The sequence below is a fragment of the Pelobates fuscus genome, chromosome 12 (genome assembly GCF_036172605.1).
Source record: "Pelobates fuscus isolate aPelFus1 chromosome 12, aPelFus1.pri, whole genome shotgun sequence".
NCBI lineage: Eukaryota > Metazoa > Chordata > Amphibia > Anura > Pelobatidae > Pelobates > Pelobates fuscus.
In genome coordinates, this window is record NC_086328.1 from 128,732,045 (window position 1) to 128,751,739 (window position 19,695).

At 38.5% G+C, this 19,695-nt stretch overlaps 1 protein-coding gene across 3 annotated transcripts in view; it reads right to left on the reverse strand.

Moving 5' to 3' along the window:
* Window positions 1–19,695, reverse strand: part of HIPK3 (homeodomain interacting protein kinase 3) — an 88,089-nt gene that overhangs the window by 19,715 nt on the left and 48,679 nt on the right. For all 3 annotated transcript variants that reach the window (XM_063437595.1, XM_063437597.1, XM_063437596.1), the window contains exons 3-7: window positions 7,411–7,534; window positions 5,124–5,243; window positions 3,560–3,646; window positions 2,411–2,595; window positions 549–708 (exon numbers count right to left, since the gene is read on the reverse strand). In XM_063437595.1, the coding sequence (XP_063293665.1) occupies window positions 549–708; window positions 2,411–2,595; window positions 3,560–3,646; window positions 5,124–5,243; window positions 7,411–7,534 (676 nt within the window). The remainder of the gene's footprint in view (window positions 1–548; window positions 709–2,410; window positions 2,596–3,559; window positions 3,647–5,123; window positions 5,244–7,410; window positions 7,535–19,695) is intronic.

Genomic DNA, 19,695 nt, shown 5'->3' on the forward strand with positions numbered 1-19,695 from the left:
TGCAGGGAAATGTCAATGAAAAACAAAATCTCTATAAAGGAATCATGTCATGTTTGTGATTAGGGTGTATTAAATTAAGCTTTTTGTTTTCATTCAAGTTTGACGCTGCTTGGATGCACTTTTTTCTTTTAAACTATTTCTGTGGCTGGTTTAATTGTTTGGCACATGACATTTTGAACATTAATGATTTGCGTAAGTAATGCTTACGATTTCAGTCTGCGGTATTTTCAGCTGGAACCCAGCATGATAGCGTGACTGGCTGTAATTCACAATATGCAGGATCATGTGAGTTAGAAATCATTGGCCGTGTGATCATCATGATAACAGAGCTCACTAAACTGCTTATTCTGCACAAGTAAGTGGACGGGTGTTAGCCTCTGTTGGACATTTCATCCTAGTAAAGGCTTTAGTAATGTGAACTAGTGTCATAAACCAAAATATAAAACAAAAATGACCGAACCCCTTTAGAAATATAAATACAATTAAAAAAGAAATCATTTACTTGTGTCAACTTAATCTTGGGTAATGACATAATTCACAACACTTACCTGACCCCTGACTGTACCAATTTTGGTGAAGCCAGCTGAAATATTAGCTGCATTGGCTGCCACAATCGGTCTCATTATGGATGGTTTATTGCGGTTGGCTGCATCACACAAATAGGGTCGTGACTTGCAAACATCCACTATATGGAAACAAGATTTTACACTGCAAGGGAAGAAGACAAAATAAATAAGCCTCAAACATCTTGACAGCTGCTATAGTAAAATCAATCTACCATTTTAAGGGCCTGGAGTATAAGCCCTAACTGTCCAAAGGCAATCAATGTAGTCAGAAACTGTTTGGTTTGGAAGTGATTGGCTTAAATGTGTGAAGACCGGGAGACCATGGATCCATATTTGAGGTGTTTATGGTGCAGAGAACGTAGGGTAAAAGTCAGTCTTTCCTGCCATAGGAGGAAACGAACTAGTTTTGGAAAGAGAAGAATGTGCAAAGACCTATAGTGACTGCATGTATTTCTACATGTGGTTTAATACTCTATCTGGTGTACTTTTGGATAGTAAGATAGGCGGGGGGGGGGGGGGGGGGGGGGAGGAGAGAATAAAATAGGAGTATTACAAGATTAATATAGAATGTGCAAAGACAAGCACAGGAGGTGATATGTCATTGCAGTAAGTACAGATGTCAGTTTTGGCTCAAGTGTTTAATTATAGAAAATGTCTCCAAGTCCTCTACTGTTTTACTTTATTCTGTCATAACTGAGGGGAACTAATTACACTCATCAATATGAATGAAGATGTTAATTTGAGACACACAGGCACAACTAAACCTTTCCAGCTGCAGTGGTTTGAGGCAACATGCTACAGGGCCAAACCTGGACTCTAACAGAGAATTATGGGAAACAAAGCTCAGCAACAGTTGTATGATCAAGGTCAACTCTTAAAATAGCTTCCTGTTATCAAAAACCTAAAGCATTGGCAAAATATTGCATTTGATAAATGGAGATAATGGGCTGAAAAGTAAATATTTGAGATAAGCAGATGTTTAATGTAACATGCCAAATACCATAAACACTACAACCCTCGGTAGAAATTATGATTTCAGGAGTGCTGGTACCTTACCAAGGTTAGAAGTCAAACTGTTTGACCCTCTCAGCCAATGAGGTCGCCCTGCACAGCAGGGCTATGGGTAGCTAGCAAAAGCTTGTTAGATTGTATAGATATATTTTAATTAAAAATACACACACAAAAAAACAAAACTCTGCACTGGCATCAAAAATGCAAGTCTAGAAGCACATAGATTTTTCATGTACTTATGTCTTCCAATGATCCTTAAGAACAATGCAACCGAGTCAAAAATCAAGTTTTCATTTAAATATAAATAGTAGCAAACTTGCTAACATGTGTAGCAGAAGATAGAGAGCTTCTAGCCAACATGCCACAATGCAAAATTTGATGGCAAATAATGCTAGGTGATAAGGGAAAGGTGTATTTACATTTCTATAAAACACACTGTGCATTCACTACTACAAATGGAGCCACATTTTCCAATATTAGCACATCAATAACTTGTCAGAATAAGAAGGCTGATTACACATTTTGGTGTAATAGAGAAATATCAATAACAGACTTAAATATATTCCAAAAGAAAACGTACATGCATTTAATCATACATTTTTCCATTTATGGTGTATCTGACATACAATCTGCAAAACCTGCAGATCTCCTGTTTAAAGCCTTTACAACAAGCCATCCCCTTCTAACTCCGCCCAGACTTTCTGTTGCTGTCCAATTACAGACTTCCAGATGCAGCTCAATGAGAAGACTTTGCAAGGCACAGGACACACTCTTCATACATAGTGCTTTATGGGTCCAGAGTATGCCTTGACAAACAATGCTGGGAAACTTACTGATTACTGTGTGGGAAATCTAAAAGGTGCTTCATGGTAACAAACGAGTGGTTCAAGGTATCAGTCGGAGTGATTCTCGCATCAGCATCAATCATCAACATTTTCTTTAACAGGCCCACAAATTCCCTTCTATCTGCTTTCTCTGCCACCAAGTCACTACCATCCAGATCCATCACCATGTTCACCTGTGATACAAGGAGTTTAAATATATTGTATTAATCAGTGTTTAAGGCAGTTTGACATTACACAAAAGAAACAATAGGTTAAAATGTATGAATTGTTCATCAGGACAAATGACTTCTTGATGCGTCATTTTAATGCTGCGGTGAACAGTTTCTACAACGCATACGTTGACATCTATACAAGTTGTACATAGCTGCCACATGTATATGGTATATGATGGGGAAGTATTCAAGAGTCGGTGGAAATATGTTTAGGCCTTATGATTTCAAGTCATATCACCCCACAATTTCACATTTCCCTAAGTAATGTCAAACATTAACCCATGATTTCATATAATATACCATTTCATATTGCTTTGCATTATCCCATCTATGATACAGTGCTAGTAAGGCAACAATTGCAACATGAAAGGACATGACTTATGGCTGGTTCTACGTTGCCTTGTAATGTGACACCGCTGGATGCTGAGCATTAAACAAAGCTTGCCTTGCCCAATCATCACCCAAATAAATGGTGGCTCAGTAACCATAAAAATATTAACTCAAGGACAAAATTGAGGGGGAGCCCTCTTGCCTTACGATTGTCAATGAATCTGGGTATATTAATTCTTTTTACGGGCCCTCTACAAAAACACACTAATATAATCCAATAAAAAGACATGTATTAACACAGCTATCATGCAAGCTGAGGTTCAAGTTTAATCCACAGCCACATTAGCATACAAATCCTGGTAGCACTGGCCTAGCGAAGGGGTGTCCCACCTTTAGCCCTTGTCTGGCGTGTAGAATTTAGAGTAATAAAATTTAGTCCAAAAATAGCTGAAGGGTGGATCTTGGACATCCATGGTCTTAAGCCATGCTTTCTCAATTTTCAAAACATTTTTATTGCAGTCAGTATTACAGTCAGTTAAAATAGAACTAGAAGGCGGTGTTTACACCAAGCAATAAATATTCACACAGTACTTACATGCACTATATCATCCAAACTGTTAAAAATATACTTCCTGGCTTCCTTAGATTTCATTCCTGTCTCTGCCTCGTGTTCTTCCAAAGTCTGTAGGTGACAGAAATATGAAGGGTTTTAATGCAAAGCAGTACACATGTCTAATGCAGCAATGTTGACCTGAACCAATATGTAGGCACGTTAGTTATTCTATGGTAACTATCAAATATCCAAATCCAGAAGATTTAATTTGTGGACATTTAGAGGCAAACATGAGGAGGTCATTTTCAAAACGTGGTACCCTCAAATTGCAAATGGTCACCTTTGAATAGCCTCAGATAGTTGGACTTAACATGACTCGAAAGTGCACCAAATAGTTTATGGATGAAGTTCAGAACAATTCAGTTGAACTAAAAATCTTAGAACATGTCTAAATTCAGGGATATTGTGAGCTGGATCAAAGTCAGAAAACAAAAGTTATATAAAAAAAAAACTGAAATATGAATAAAACTTCTCGAAAGCAGTTTAAAGTTGTAATGTGGTGTTTATTAACGTAACAGCTTCATGCAGGATTCCATAAATGAAGCAAACAGTGCCCCGTTTTGCATTTACAGCATTTCATATAAAACTTGTTGAAACTACACAACACATGCACTCCAATAACTGTTCCAAGTCTTTGGATGAGCAGACTGGGGTTTTTCATCCCTTAAAAGTAAGGAAACCCTCAAATGTGGTGGTAAAAGAAATGAAGCATGAAAAAAATGCATAGTAAAGGAATAAAGGCTCTGATTTAGGTGTCACAAAGTTGACCAGTGCCCAAGAAACCCTAGAATTACTCTTCCTAAAAGGGGAAAAACCCACGAAAATAACCGTATATAAAAAGCAAGAAATGGGACTAAAAAGTCCTGGGCAGGAGAGTAATAGAATGGGGAAGGGATCCCTACCTTTAATAATCCTAAGGGAAGACGGAATAAAATAGGACAGGAAAGAATAGAGGAGACTAAGGTAATAAAAGGAATGTGTAGTTACACATCCAAAAACAAAAGTCAATATCCAGCTGAGAAAAACTGCCTGACAGGTCCTCTAACTGGGATACAGGTCTAGGCTGCGTGTGATCAGAGCCTCATGGATAGAACACACAGGTAGATAGAGGTAAAATAACGAAAAAAAATGGGCTAAAATGAAGAGGTAAGAATATCTCTATAGGTGGGGAATAAACACCCAAAACTGCGCCCAGACAGGAACCACTGGAAATAGTTTACTGTCCCTATTTACCTCGGCACTGTGGAGAACCACTAGTGCCTACCCGAACCTTTCTCCCTACCTGTCCTAGTAGCTAAAATAATTAAATCAATCCATAATTGCTACCAAAAGTAAATCAAAATAAGTGATAAAGAAAAATAAAGTAAAAAATGCATTGTATATATATATATATATATATATATATATATATATATATATATATATATATATACATACATACATACATACATACACACACACACACACATATATACACACATATACACAAAATATAATACAATAAAATTCTGTACACTTTTCTTGTTGAGAAGTTTTGAAAGCTTACTTTTAGCTTCCAGCTGGGGTATGGAGCATCAGGGTCACGACAGAAAAATCTGGAGGTTTTTGTACCCACATTTAACAATTGTTCTCCAGGTAACCCTTGGGTCTGGGAAATGTATCGGATCTGGAACCAAAGAAAAATATTAAGTGTTTGTCTTCAAACATTGTTGATAACCAGAGGACGACTTGCACACAGGGCAACCAATTCACAGGTTTTATTACGGCAACTAGAAGACAGTTTTAAAATTATTATTGGCCTACAAAATAAAGTTGTGGTCATTCTACCCAATACCATATCAACAACCACAGCTGAAAAACACAAGACTCATTTGGTAATCTCTATAAACCAATTAATACCGTTTTTGTTATTGTAAGTTTTATATTTATGTGGGTGTTGTGTATGTACAATACACATAAAAAGTTCTGAGAGCCAAGTGGAATTTGCTGTGACTTGAAGTTTGGCTTCCAAATTAAAAAACAAACTTGCCACACCTAGCCTTACAAAATGTGATACAACTCTCACTGCCAAGGAAAAGAAGCCTCCAAATATAATGATAAAACTTCACATCAAGCACTTATTATATTGCAATGGTTCTATCTACACTATCAAAACCTCCACATTGAGTGATAGTATATGTCCGTAGCCTAGCTATACACCGAACATAGGCCTCAAAATAATGAAATAAAGGCCATGGTGTTTTAAGATGGCAGAGCTGCAGCAAGTCTTAGAATGTGTGTTATAATGAGAAAATAGCTATTGGCCAGAGATTGCCTAGCTGTGAGATACAGTTTGGGAACACAATTAATTTGAGCTGCTGTTAAAACTAAATAAAGGAAGCTGGTTTCTCCAATATAGATAATGAACATATATAACTTCTGCTTTTTTGACAAAGAATGTTATGCCACTGATACATACATATTGACATATGCAAAGGTGCAGCTTGAAACATTACACTATTTATTTGCACGCAAGGAAGTAGTATAAAAAATGCATGACTTGAATTAGTGAAATTACTTAATTGGATGGCCTACATGACAAACAGTTCAGCCCTTTTCTAAACTTCTTAAAACAACATTAAAAGATGGACATCAATATTCTCGTATATGTATATTTCGAGAGTGGAGTTGGGATCTACAAAATTGTACTTCTAGGAGAAGCAGTATTGGATGTTCTGGAACAGTAAATTTCACAAAGTTTATGCAACACTAATCTGTTTATATTTTTATTTAACAAATCAAGATCTAAAGGACATGAGCATTACTCCAATTTTAGAATATATTGCCACAAAGATTTCTGCTCTTTAGAGATACATGCCAGAGAGGATAAGAAAACAGTCTGATGACATGTAACTTAAACGTTCTTTATGGGTTAATTAAACCGCTTACAACAACAGTTTTTAAGACAAGCATGTTTATACGTGTATTATAAATATAAAATAAAAAGTATTTTTTCTGCTGTGAAATGGTTAACAGGCTCTTCCTAATTCTTGTTTATTACACCGTTTCATATCTTGTACTTTTTTTTTATATAAAGCTCTGTGGGTGGGTTGGCACAATCTTCTCTACCATTTACATTCTGTTTTTCTGTTCTAAGCCCTATATAAATCTCAATGCACTTAAAACCGTTTATAAAGTGCAATTCTGGGTCATCATTATAAAATGTGGAGAAGTCGCCAAGGAAACCAATGAACTGTCCGTGCAGATCGATTCAATTTTCTGAATTATGAACCAGAAATCCTTTTGAATACGTAGCAGATTCTATTTAGGAATACGTATGCAAAATAGTGTGCATACCTTTAGAAAAGGATTCAGTGTCAGGTGACATCACACGTAAAGGAAGGGATAGCAGCAAAGAAAGAGCTAATAAGCAGTAAGGCTGCATAAATCCTGGGAGCCGTGGCTTATAGTATGTTATGCCTGTTCAACCTCAGCCACATAAGGCCACATTTCATCTGGGGATTTTGAGGAGGAGCAAAAACGTCTGGGAGCTCTGCCCTGCCTTCAGTAGGAGATACTTATTCCATCAACTAGGAATTATGCTGCCTGTGACCACATTTGGAAGAGAACCATCTTTCTGGCTCCTTATTTCTACATGAATGCGTGAACCATGTTCTGCTGTGCAGAAGACAAGTGATGAACACAAGAACAATTAAAAAACAGGAAGGGTACTAAAATCCATGCTCGTTCCTTTTAAGATCCAGATTTGGACTAACAGGAAATACACTAATGGCAATCTCCACAATTTTACAAGGATCCTTACGGCTAAGGGAGCAGCTTATTCCCACCCATACCTGATCGTACTCCAGTGCTCCAGGGTAAAGCGGCCACCCAAGGAAAAGCTCAGCAATCACACAGCCCAGGGACCACATGTCTATGGCTTCACAAAACGGCAACCCCAAAATTATCTCAGGAGCTCTGAAAGAAAAAAAAACAGTAACATTTATAAGTTGGATGACAGAATTCAAAATATGATGATACAATAAACTAACTCTGCAATTTAATCAATTTAGCTAAAGGTTGCAGAGTGACAGAAACCACTGGAACTTGAAATGCCAATCTTTGGAGAACCAGAAGGTGTGAATCTGCAAAAGGTTGCTAGTTCTCATCAATAAAAATAATATGTAAAATGTTGAGTAAAGTGTCTGAAATTAAAAAATATCAGATAGAAAGGTTAGTTACAAGTATGGATAAGATTTTGGTCAGAGCAAAGATGTAGTAAAAGCCATAGGATCTTGCGAGTTCTCTATAGACAAAGTAAGAACTCCAAGAATGGAAGAAGATTCGACATTTACAGATCAGCTATCTTCATTATATAAATGGGACCGTTGCGATTTAAACTCTGAAAATATATTGTCAACATTAACATTACAGTACATTAAGCTTAGTGTGTAAAATCAGGCCAAAACAAAATGTAGCAATACATCCTTTCATAGGCGGAAGGAAGGTTGTTTGCCCTTTGTAAACCAGTGTTGACAAGATGTAATTTAAAGAGAATTGTTTAACATGTGGGTGGAGGAAATTTGTGGTTTTGGTCCTGCAGGTCCTATCATAGATATCTGATGGCAATATTTGCAGAATAAAAGGTCAAATGCTATGACAAAGCATTCTGTTTTAACTAAAAACACTCTACAATGGGAATAGCTAGAATGTCATCACCATGCTGGCGTAAAACTAGAGCTACTGGCAATGCATCATGGGAGTTGTGGTACAAGAGCTAGCTTTAGAAGAAAGGGTACACAGACATTACAGGGTTTTATTTTCTATACAAAGTACCACATTCACTTCAATGTCACTTTTGTGCAAATACCTTGCAGTCTTACGAATAAACCTCAACTTTCTGTAATATGCCAAAACAAAAACCATTTCCAACACATTATACTGCTATTGATTTACCATTGGTTACATTCACCAATTAATAAGATAAAGTAGTAATAATAGGAAGAGAAGGCACCTTAACAATTTTAAGTTGTTTTCATGCATTAAATAGATAAAGCATGTCAATTTGCCAATGGCAAAAAAGATTTGATGGATAGAAAAAGTGTGCAACACCTGGTTTCATACATTGGAAACAACAAATATATGAACTCCCCTTTCCCCTCCACAAAACAAATTGAATGGGAAAACAAACAACAGAAGTGGTGCAGTAGGAAACATTTTGATGCAAATAAGGGAATAAATGGGCTCACATAAAACTTCATAAAAAGTGAACTTGAAAATGTTGATACATAAGCCCTGATGTTGCAGTTGTGCCACTATTATCACAGTCATTTTTGTTATTAACATTTACTTTTTTTTTTTCCTCTACATTTAAAAAGAAAAAGAAAAAAGAAACTTATGCCTCGTTTCCACTGAGCGGATCGGTTCGGGTTGGTACAGTTTGGAAGGTTTAGAATGGACCAGCCCATTCTGGTGAGCGTTTCCACTGCAAGTCAGACCTTCAGGGCCATGCAGGGTTTAGAAAAAATGCTCTTCCTGTCCACCAATCAATGGATTGTATAGTAGATCCGCCCTAACCGAACCGTTCCATTTTCTATGGCCCTACATCTGAAGCAGGGCCCTGAATGGATCGGTACGGTTCGCTTGTATGGACCACTTTCATAATGGAAACACCCAAAATAGCGAACCGTACCGAACTGAACCGAACCGATCCGCTCAGTGGAAACGAGGCATAAGTGCACGGCTTGCTGGTTAGCCATGCAGAAAATGTTATGCCAATCCAGCCATAGGAGAACATACATGCAGCCATGGCAACATGTTAATGTTTAAGAGGCCATAGAGCCAACTGACTGGGTTCAGGATACGCAGTGAGTATCTCTGTAACCATAGCACGGTGCACTGTTTGTGTAATGCAACCATGTCATTAATAAAATACAGCGTTGTTTGTTCCTTCATCAAGATACCGGACAATGAACATTTATATCACCTGCTCAGGCTATCGGCTTACATACACAGGACACAAAGTTGACTAGATCACTAAACCCCTCCTTGTTTAACCTGAAAGTTAACAGGCTTCTTTGATTAAACAGCATTTTGTTGACGAGGGGCAAGTGCCACAGGATGGCACACCAAAAGGGGACACTGAGCAAACATGATACTTAAAGGCATTTATTTACCATGTACGTAACCTAAAAATATAAGTACTCATTAACCTCTAAAGTATGGAGTGCACATCAATGTGTTGTTGCAATCCAGGGAGGGTTTAAATGTAGATCCCCAGCTTTTGTAGGACTATAACTCCCACAATGCCTTTGTCATCAGTAAAGCATCCAGAGAGTTGTAGTTCTATAGCAGCTGGGTATATACCAGTTGACTGCCCATGGGTAATCCCATGAAGCTTGTATTGCTCACTTGAGAGCTATCATAGATCAGAAACAGACAGACCAACAGCTGAAATGCTGCACAGGTGATGGTGACAGGCAGCTGTCAGTGACAGCTGAGACTATCGACACAGCTGTTCTGCAGGAACAAAGACCAACAACCAATGTGCCTGTCTAGTTTGGAGGGTGGGCAGCTTAGGTTTGTGCATGCAGAGATGTTAATCATTATGAACTAAAGTAGTTAATACAATTAAGTTGACTAACTCAACAGAGCAAAGTCCTAGCAATTTAAATAGCAGCAGTGTGTAAAACAAAAACAAAAAGATATAATGTTCCGGGGAACTCCTACGCAGCAAGGGGGGGGGGGGGGGGGGGGGGGGGATCCAGTTTGGCTTAACAGAATATTCTACGGTATATTAATGCTCAGCAACGGGTAGTGCTCTAGTTGCTGTAAAAGTCTTCATCCATCAGTAAATAATGCATTTGCAGTTTGGATTTTTGCTGATTAGAAGACTTGTACTCCCACTGCAGACGAAGAGGTATCCATTACTGATTAATCAAAGTCAGACGATTATTGGGGTATTCCGTTAGTCTAAACTTGGAGCCCTACTGTATAATGTAAAATGTATAGTAAATGCGGTCAGCGTTAACAAGGGGGAAATGGGGACGAGAATGGAGGGAATGCCGCAACACAAACATTTTCTCCACATCTGCATGTTTTATATAAATGGTTACAGCTACATGAATTCGCATTTGGTATGGTGTATGCTAATCTCTGATGAGCTCTGCCCTATGCTTTTAGATGACATTTCAACGGTCGTGATATTGTTTTTCCTTCACAATATTCTGATATTAAACGTCACTTGACATGCACAAAGTCCAATTCCAAGGAAACAGGCCAATGCAATCAACTGCCGTCTCACACTCTTTTGCTAATTGCCAAGGATTCATTGCTTACAAATGTTTGCATACACGACACAGGCTTTTCGCAACCCCACTGTGCATCAGAGTTCACCCGATTTCACACCATCAGAGAAACAGCACAAGGTCTATTTTCACAATAGGCCACAAGCAGCTGTTTTGTAGAAGCACAACAAATTAAAACATGAATGATGGTGAGGAGATTTAACCTACACTCCTTAAAATATATGCCATCTTTAAGAGACTAAGCCTAGCCAATCATACATTCATGTAATTTAAACTGTGTTTACATCAAGGTCATCTGGATCCGGGTATCAAGTGCTTAATACTCTGTATCATTAATCACTAAAATAGAGTGTGTGAAACACAGTTAATGTGACAGATTCCTAAAACGAGAAAATCTGAATATATTGGTTTCGTGCCCAGTCCACAAAAAGAAATGCAAAATGGTTTTACTTCTGGCAAGTCTTTATTATGTGTATTGTTTTGTGTTTTTTCAGGCAAGAAAAAAAAAAATCACATTTACTTCACCCATTTTTCTTTTTCTTTTTTATTTTTAGACAAAAAGGGGCGGGGGGAGAACCCAGCAAACAAAACAAAACAAAAAGAAAAGATTCACACATTCATAACTTCATTCACACTATTCTTTCACTCAGTCGTATTTGCTGCTTATTGTGAGGCGTATTGACTATTTCGAACTTATCTCTATAGGGCTTATAAATCGCTTAACAATAATTCCCTTTCTAATTGCTCCAATTTTTTTTGCCAATTTACCCATTTATCGTAGTCCTTATAATGATTTTTGGCTTTATTCAACCCTGTTTCCATTTGAATCTGATATCTCAATTGTTGAATAAGTTGTAGTACATTAAATGACTGTATATTTTTCCAGTTCCTGGCAATGATAATCTTTGCCGCTACCAGGCAATGAATTGTCAGAACTTGATTCATTTTACTAAAAGAGGGCCATCTTAAGTGCAACAACATAACTTCTGGTGTAGCTTTTATTTTTATATTATTTAAAGTATACAGTAATGATTTGACTATAAGCCAAAAAGGTAATACCTTATTGCAGCTCCACCATATATGAAGATAGTCCCCCTTAGTAAGTCCGCATCTCCAGCATAGGTCGTCATTATTTTGTGACATTCTTGACAATCTTGTGGGTACCAAGTACCATTTGTTAATCACCTTGTAAAAAGTTTCCATCAAGGAGAGACTGTGCACATATTTGTTAACTTTGGTTATTGCTTCATACCACTCTACAAGTTCTATGGGGCGATTCAGAATTTTTTCCCAACTTTTTATTGCTGTTGGAAAATTCTCTAATTTTGTGATATCCATTAATTTTGTGCATTTTGAAAAGAGAAAAAAAAATCACACATTTACTTCACCCATTTTTCTTTATGTTAGAAAAAATAAAATTTCTGCATATGCGATATGTACATCTATTTTAGCTGAACAGCGTGCATGGAGAAGCAAACAGAATCAGGTTTATTTATAATAAAATTACAAAAAACTTGAATTAAGCGAAGTATATATGTGAAGTGAATAGGAGTCAAATTATTTTGTATCTTTTCTTTCCGTTAATATCAAGCGAAAAGGAAATGAGAAGAAATGCAAGTCATCAGCAGAACTACATATCCCATAAAGCTATGCAGGGCTGCCACATAGCACTAGGCTTCACAAGGACACCATGTGGCCAAAATAGTAGAGACGATAATTAAGCAACAAATGCAATGGAAAATGGCAAAGTAGACAATCAAATTAGGTTGTTTTTTCTGTCCCTTAACTTTTTTTTTTTTTTTTTTGTGCCTGACAAGGCATTATTTCTCATAAAATCAAATTAACAGATAAATGAGTTACACTCATAAGGAAAATAATTATGTAGCAGATGTTTTAAAAGAATAATCTGTGGTGGTAAACTGCTGAACAAGCACCAACAGCAGAAAACAGCAACATTCACTTCACTGTTTACGTGCAGTTAACACAGAAGCACGCAATGAACAACAAGAGTTGCACAAACAACTATTTATGGAGAGCTAACCCATCCTTCTATAAATATCTTTAGTTCAACTGTAGATTTAATTTTAGGCTATTAACTTACTTCACATGCAAACTGGCACAGAGGAGAAGTGGATTTGTATTTACTTTTTATTAACATAATGTAATGTGGTATCATCCGACTGTGCAGGGGGTTAACTCTTTTAGCAGAATTTCTCTTCAAACCTGTACCACCTGTGCCCATGTGCTTTATGGCAATGCACATTTATAACTATCTAAGGCCCCATTGTTTATTTTCCTTCTCTCGTTCTAGACTCCTTTAGATTTCTTGCCTTGCTTTTTGGCATCAAGTTGCAAGGCCAAAGATACACCATCTTTTACAGATTGTGTAGACAGAAGTCTTATGTTACAACAGAAGTAAAGCACCTCTCTGTTCTTTGTAATGTTATCACAGTGGGAAAGGTCACTGACATATGGTTACATAGGTACAAATGAAATACAAATTGCATCCCAAATATGCCATATACAGTTCTATGTTGGTGAAATAACAGAGCAAGCATTCTGCCTTGAAGCATTTTAAGTATGAACCCAAACCCAAAATTTGCTGGTGCATTGCTAAAGAGATTGAAACAATACGCCGTGAATTACCCAAACTAGTTTGAGAGGGGAGAGGGAGAGAGAGTAGGGGGAGGAGATCAGTAAATACCATATTGCAGAATGCTGAAAAAAGTTCTCAACCAATAATCTAAATGTATATCTTTAGCTGTAAACACACTTTTTCACGATACAGCCATAACATCACCTTTTTCGGCAAATACTACACTCACAGCAAAATGAAATGTCTGCTTGCACAATGGTAGTAATGGTGAAGGAGAATATGGCGATCTACACACCTTAGACTCACCCTTCCTCAATATCACCATCTTCTGGTGCAGATCCATCTTCCATTCCTGGCCAAAGACATCCACAGAAGCCATGTCACTGGCTTACTATTTGACCTTTCCAGAAATAGAAAATAGGGCTCCAAATAATATAAATAGATAATGGACAGTTAGTGCACATCGCACTGGCTCCTGCATCTGCAGCATTTTATTTTTATCATTAATAGTCTGTGGGTTTGGAAATATTTTGGTCCAAGAATGCACGTAATAGTCCACATTTCCTTTAGTAAATGAAGCACCATGTGCTATAATTGGTTTCTAATAGCGCTATGATGAATACTTCAAGAAAGCAGACCTTTATTATCGATTAAGACTGCAGAGTTGAAATACAAACACAGAAATAGTCTTGGGGAAAAAATTAAGTTAGCATGAGATCACATTTCATTTATGTCCTTTAAGAAGAGTTTATTAATTTAGTGTATTTTGAACAAAATAATGATGGCTTCCTCGCAGCAGACACACTGCATGGGGAGACCTGCTTTCATGAGTCTGTTCTAGAAATGGTGCGATTAACAATAGCCAGTATTAATGGGTTTTAGGAATCAATGGAAGGCTAATCTAGCATGTATTGACATCAGGAAACAGCAATGCAAACCATGCAGGCAGAATTACAAATAATCACAGTCACTTGACGATGTGGTGCGAAATGTGACTATTGAAACACAAAAACAAAAAAATAAATACCGCTCTAAAAATCTGATTCTTCGTTTAAAGGAACACATCTTTGTATAGTATTAAATCCACCATTTAGCCCCCTGGCCCTGCCTTGCCCCCTTAAATAAAGCATGCCTTATTTCCAGTGTCAAGCAGGTCCACAGGGTTGACCCTGCCTCCAATCCACCTCCTTAGCGGAAATAATCAGAATTAATTATCTCAGCCAATCAAATGCTTTCCCATAGCACCTCTATGGGGAATGTTCAGCATCTCCATGCAGAGCGTGGAGACGCTGAGGGGCCCTGGAAGAATCTCTGAGGCCGTCTGAGCAGTGGCCACTCTGAAAAGCCAGTGTTTATAGCAAAAAAGGCTACAGAGACGGGCTATGTTCTGGTGACTATAGTGTCCCTTTAAGCATTAATAGCTCAGTTACTGCACCTGCTGTAAAATATGTAGCACCGGTCCAAAACTTACTCCAAAGTTGCACGACTGTCTAAGTCTTTCATTCTCCTAAAGTCAATAAAATGTTCACCATTGATCTGGGTAGTAACATCAGTATTCCAGGGCATATTTAAAACTTGTCAAATTGAATGAAAGGATTATTATACAAGAATATGTTCCCGCTATGAGAAACATTAATACTTTGTTTAGAAAAGATAGCCCCGCTACAGCTACCTAGTTAGAATGAAGAGTGCAGCATAATTGGAAGCCCACTAGGAAGCAGAGGGGCTAACAAAACTCCAGTAACTTGCACTCGCTATCAATTACAAGCAACGTCCTGCACTATAACTCATTCGCCTTAACCACGCTTCCCTTTTCATAGAGCAAAGATATACTCAGCCGAGCCAGTTAGAAATCAGTGTGAGCTGAATTGCTGATAACAGCTGCTGTCCTCATCTTATTTGCCAAGTTTTCCCATAAATTAGCTCTGAAATATTATACTAATAAGGAGAACAGTAATTGGTTGTAGGGCAGAGTGATGTCAACGGCTCAGCTCTCACACTCTCTCATTGGCTGAGCTACACTTTTCACCTTCCAGGAAGACATTTTGTGATAAATGAAGGCTAACTGGGTGAGTTAAGCTGCAAAAATGAAGACTAAAGAGATTGTGTTGGAGTTTAGAGTGCTACTTAAAAGAGGCATTCCTGCATGAAGTTGACCACATTTTATAATATCAAGGTATGAAAACATTCCTTCATAAAACAAGGTCCGTGTTTGGAATCAAGAAATGCTAACAACATAGACAGTAGGATTGAAATTAGAACAATTTTGCATCTCATACTCTGAAAAACAGTGAACTGGCACTACGTTTCCTTGTGTGCACAGCTTAAAGGTGGAACTTTGCCCACATTTGTCGGCTATATCACAGGTATACAGGTTAGGTTTATTTATTGCAACATATGAGCCAGTAAATATATTTGTACAAATACAGCCTTTGTGATGTCTGCAGCCCTTGCTTGTCATACAGCATTACCATCACTTTGACGTAATTTGGAAAAAAAAGTGTGCTAAACATTTTCAGTAAGCTCCGTGGTTTTTCTTTTTATTGTAGAAACACTACAGATGCACTTCCTGAACAGCTGAAAATGGCAGTATCTATCATCCCACCTCTATGAAATGGACTCCTTGAATATGTTAACAATAATACCAACATTGAACTGCTGCAAAAAGGCTGAAATTCGAAAAAGGCTGAAATTAATGGACGCATGTTTCTTTTCTGACTATGTAACTATGGTAATAAAAATTGGAAAGGTTTGTTCAAAATGTGTCTGATTGCTACAAAACACACATGGCACAGTCTGAATCGGAATCTGTGTTACAGGCTAAAAAATTAACCAGATGTCAGGGTCCTGGATCTTGTCAAAGGATATTGAAACAAATTTTTTTGTGGGATCAGTCTGACATGGGGCAGACCTAGATATAGTAAATGGAAGCAAAAACTTGACTAACTGATCGGCAAGCTTTTAAAGTGATACTCTAAGAACCAAAATGACTAGCTTAGGAAAGCAGTTAGGGTGTATAGATCATGTTTAAAAATCACTGCCTTCACACAAAAAAAAAGGTTTCGTTTTCAAACCAATATTACAGCACAGTGTGTTTACTTTAGAAGTTTAGATTTTGCACTATTAGTGGACCTTTAAGCACACACAGTAGGCTGCTGCTGCAGTCTCCAATAGACTATCAGAACAGGAGATAAAAAATTTTTTTTTTTTAAAAAGAAGTGTGTCCAAGCCCCAGAAGGTGCTAGGGCTGCATAAACAAAGTGATTAAACTCCTAATTGGTAGAGAATTGAGCAGTGACACTGAAGGTGCATGATCTACAGACCAAAGCCACATATTAAGCTACAGTTGCTATGGCATCTTTTTAAAAGTTTTGCATTCTCAGTGTTAGTATACCTTCTATTTGTCTTTGGTTTGCTTTGCCACAAGAAATCCCTATATTTCAAGGATTATTTCTATTTAAATTGTCGCTTGAGGGGCGGAGCCTAGCAGCCGGGCTGAACGGACGCATGCTGGTGGAGCTCCTCACAAAAAAGCCAGAAATAAGCTTAAATAACGACATTACACCCTACAACTGCCTACTTTTCAGCCCCTGTACAGAGGACTTACCACAGGATAAGTGCGTCCGCAAAGCCGCGGCAACCCACAGCGACGACGTACCGGGGATCGACCTGAGGCCTACAGGCGGCCTACTCAGACGGCACGGGGGAGGCGGCCGATCCCTCTGCTGGCTGCTGCCAAATTACTTGGAGGTCTCCCCGACACACTCTCACCCCCCCCCCTGCCGGAGAGGGACATCCCGGCTCAAGCCTACCCCACACTAATATCCGTACAAGCGGCGAAATTAACAGCCACGTGGAACTCAGGAGACTCAGCCAAGATGGCGACGCAACAGCGGCCTACGACCAAACAACCACGCCTCACTCCACCCAAGCATACAGGGGACTTCGTGGACCAGCTGCGCACCCATCTCTGGGCAAAACTTAAGGCCCGGAGACGATCTTACCAGATGGCGATGAAAAAAGTGGCAGCGTGGATCCGTCCGACCACTAGGCGCATCCTACTATTATGCCCCCCTCATAACTCCAGAGCAACCCTCAAACTAAGCGGGAACCGAAGCCCCATCACGCGGGAAACCGCTACAACCTATGCTGCAACGCCTGCCAAATCTAGCGACCCCGCGCTGCTGAGGGTGCCAACCCCTCGCTCAGCGTTCCCAGAAACCGTCAACCGGCACAGCTCGAAACCCCACGCTGACGACCACAAAGCCCAAGGTGAAACAGAACCGGCTGCAGCGAAGCTGATTCCAGGGAAACCAAGCAGTCGGGAAGCCCATACACGGCCCACTGGGGAGGAAACCCAGAAGGGAAATCGGAGTATACTACAGCCCTCAACGGTCTACACATGGATCTCATCCACACACCGAGAGATTGATCCTCCCTGTGGCGGGCAGGCAGGCCTACACAACGACACGAGGGGTGACAACCATATACCAGCAGCTGGCGTTGGTTAAGTGACATTACTGATCGCTACATTAACTGCCCTAATTATGCCGACCCACTCACTGTTAGCTTAGCACAGATGTTTTTACCTTACAATTTCTCTATGGCTTAGCCTAAATGTGTTCCCTGGCACTCCTCTAGGATATTTCTTGTAATGTGACACAAACCTTAGAATTAACATGATCTATCTTGCCCTAACTATCCATATGCATACAATTGTTTATAGTAATGTTGTTGTCCTAGCTTGACGTTTAAACGATAATCCACAAAATATATTTCTAAACCTAGAAGAACCTAGAAATATCATATGCATGTCTAGACGGTAACAAACTCGTTGTTCCTTGCTAAACTTACCTGACCAGTACCACTAACGCTGAACTAGCCAGACCTGCTTGCATATTGAAGTTAGCATGTACCTAGCATAAGTAACTAATGTTTTTTTGGTTTTTTTTTCTTTTTTAATTAAGTGTAATCTGTCGCCTGACTAGCATGACCTAGCGAGATACTAATCCGGATCCTACGATCCTTAGCTTGTATTTTCAAATTGGAGCTTAACTACGTTACATAAAAAAAAAAAAAAAAAATTAGGCATTGTAAATCTGGAAATGTACTTTAACTTTGTGTATTGTTGTACCAACCCTATAATGTAACTCGCTTAAACGTTTCCTCCGTCTTCTCTTTTGTACCCCATACTACATGCCTTAATAAAAATCAGATTGACAAAAAAAAAAAATTGTCGCTTGAGCTAATCAGGGACATCTTTCTTATCCCTCCAACACATGGTTGGAAAACTAACTTGCAATGTTCCTTTAGCCTGCTTCTGGAAATAGGATTTCTCTCATTAATAATGTAGCGCCACTTGCTCAACCTTGTTCAAATGCTGCTTAAGTGGACGGCCATTTTCTAAGCTACCCTCTAACCTCTTAATTGAGTGACTTCAACCCTATGGCTGCCTCTACAAATTATTTTAATGTGTACAAAAGAGGATAAGCCAAGTCTTGGGCTTGCAAGTGATTGATAGAAATCTTGATATGGAATGATTATAACGGTCCGAAGTAAAACAGAGGAAGCCGCTTAAGAATGCAGCTCTTTAGAAATCTTTAGAGTTTACAAAATTGGTAAAAAATCTTGTGGGCAATAATTTCTCATCTTTTACTCGCATCATGTTCTAGGGCAAAGACCACATTACCCTCAAGCCTGTAATTTTGTTCTGATTTAGTTGAACTGACATAGTGAGGAGTTGATACAATCTCTCTACCATCAGCAACTACTTTTTGTTTTTCCCCAGTAGGCAGAAAAAGATGGAAAAATAACAGTGGTAAATATAATATCCTCTAGCAAGGCTGATTTACAGCATTTAGCTATTAGCCAAATGATTTGTTTGGGTAGGGAGGTGTGGTAATACTGACACAGATACTGCAGGCTCACACATGTGACTTGGTGCAGAATTACAGATTACCAACCCCCACACTCACCAGTGCTACTGAGGACTTTAAAAATAAAGACTACTACGACTTTCTTATTTTATCTGGTGAGCCTATATAAACATACAATTATACCACTAGCTTATTTTAAGGAAGATGTCCTGGAATACACGTGTACCCACCAAAAGGCCATGATGTGTCACTATATAAAGGTACAATTGAAAGAGGAATGAAGTAAATATTTTTTTTTTTGCATATTTAAATGCTTTATGTATGTACACAGAATTGTTGTTTGGAATTATGCAACAAAAA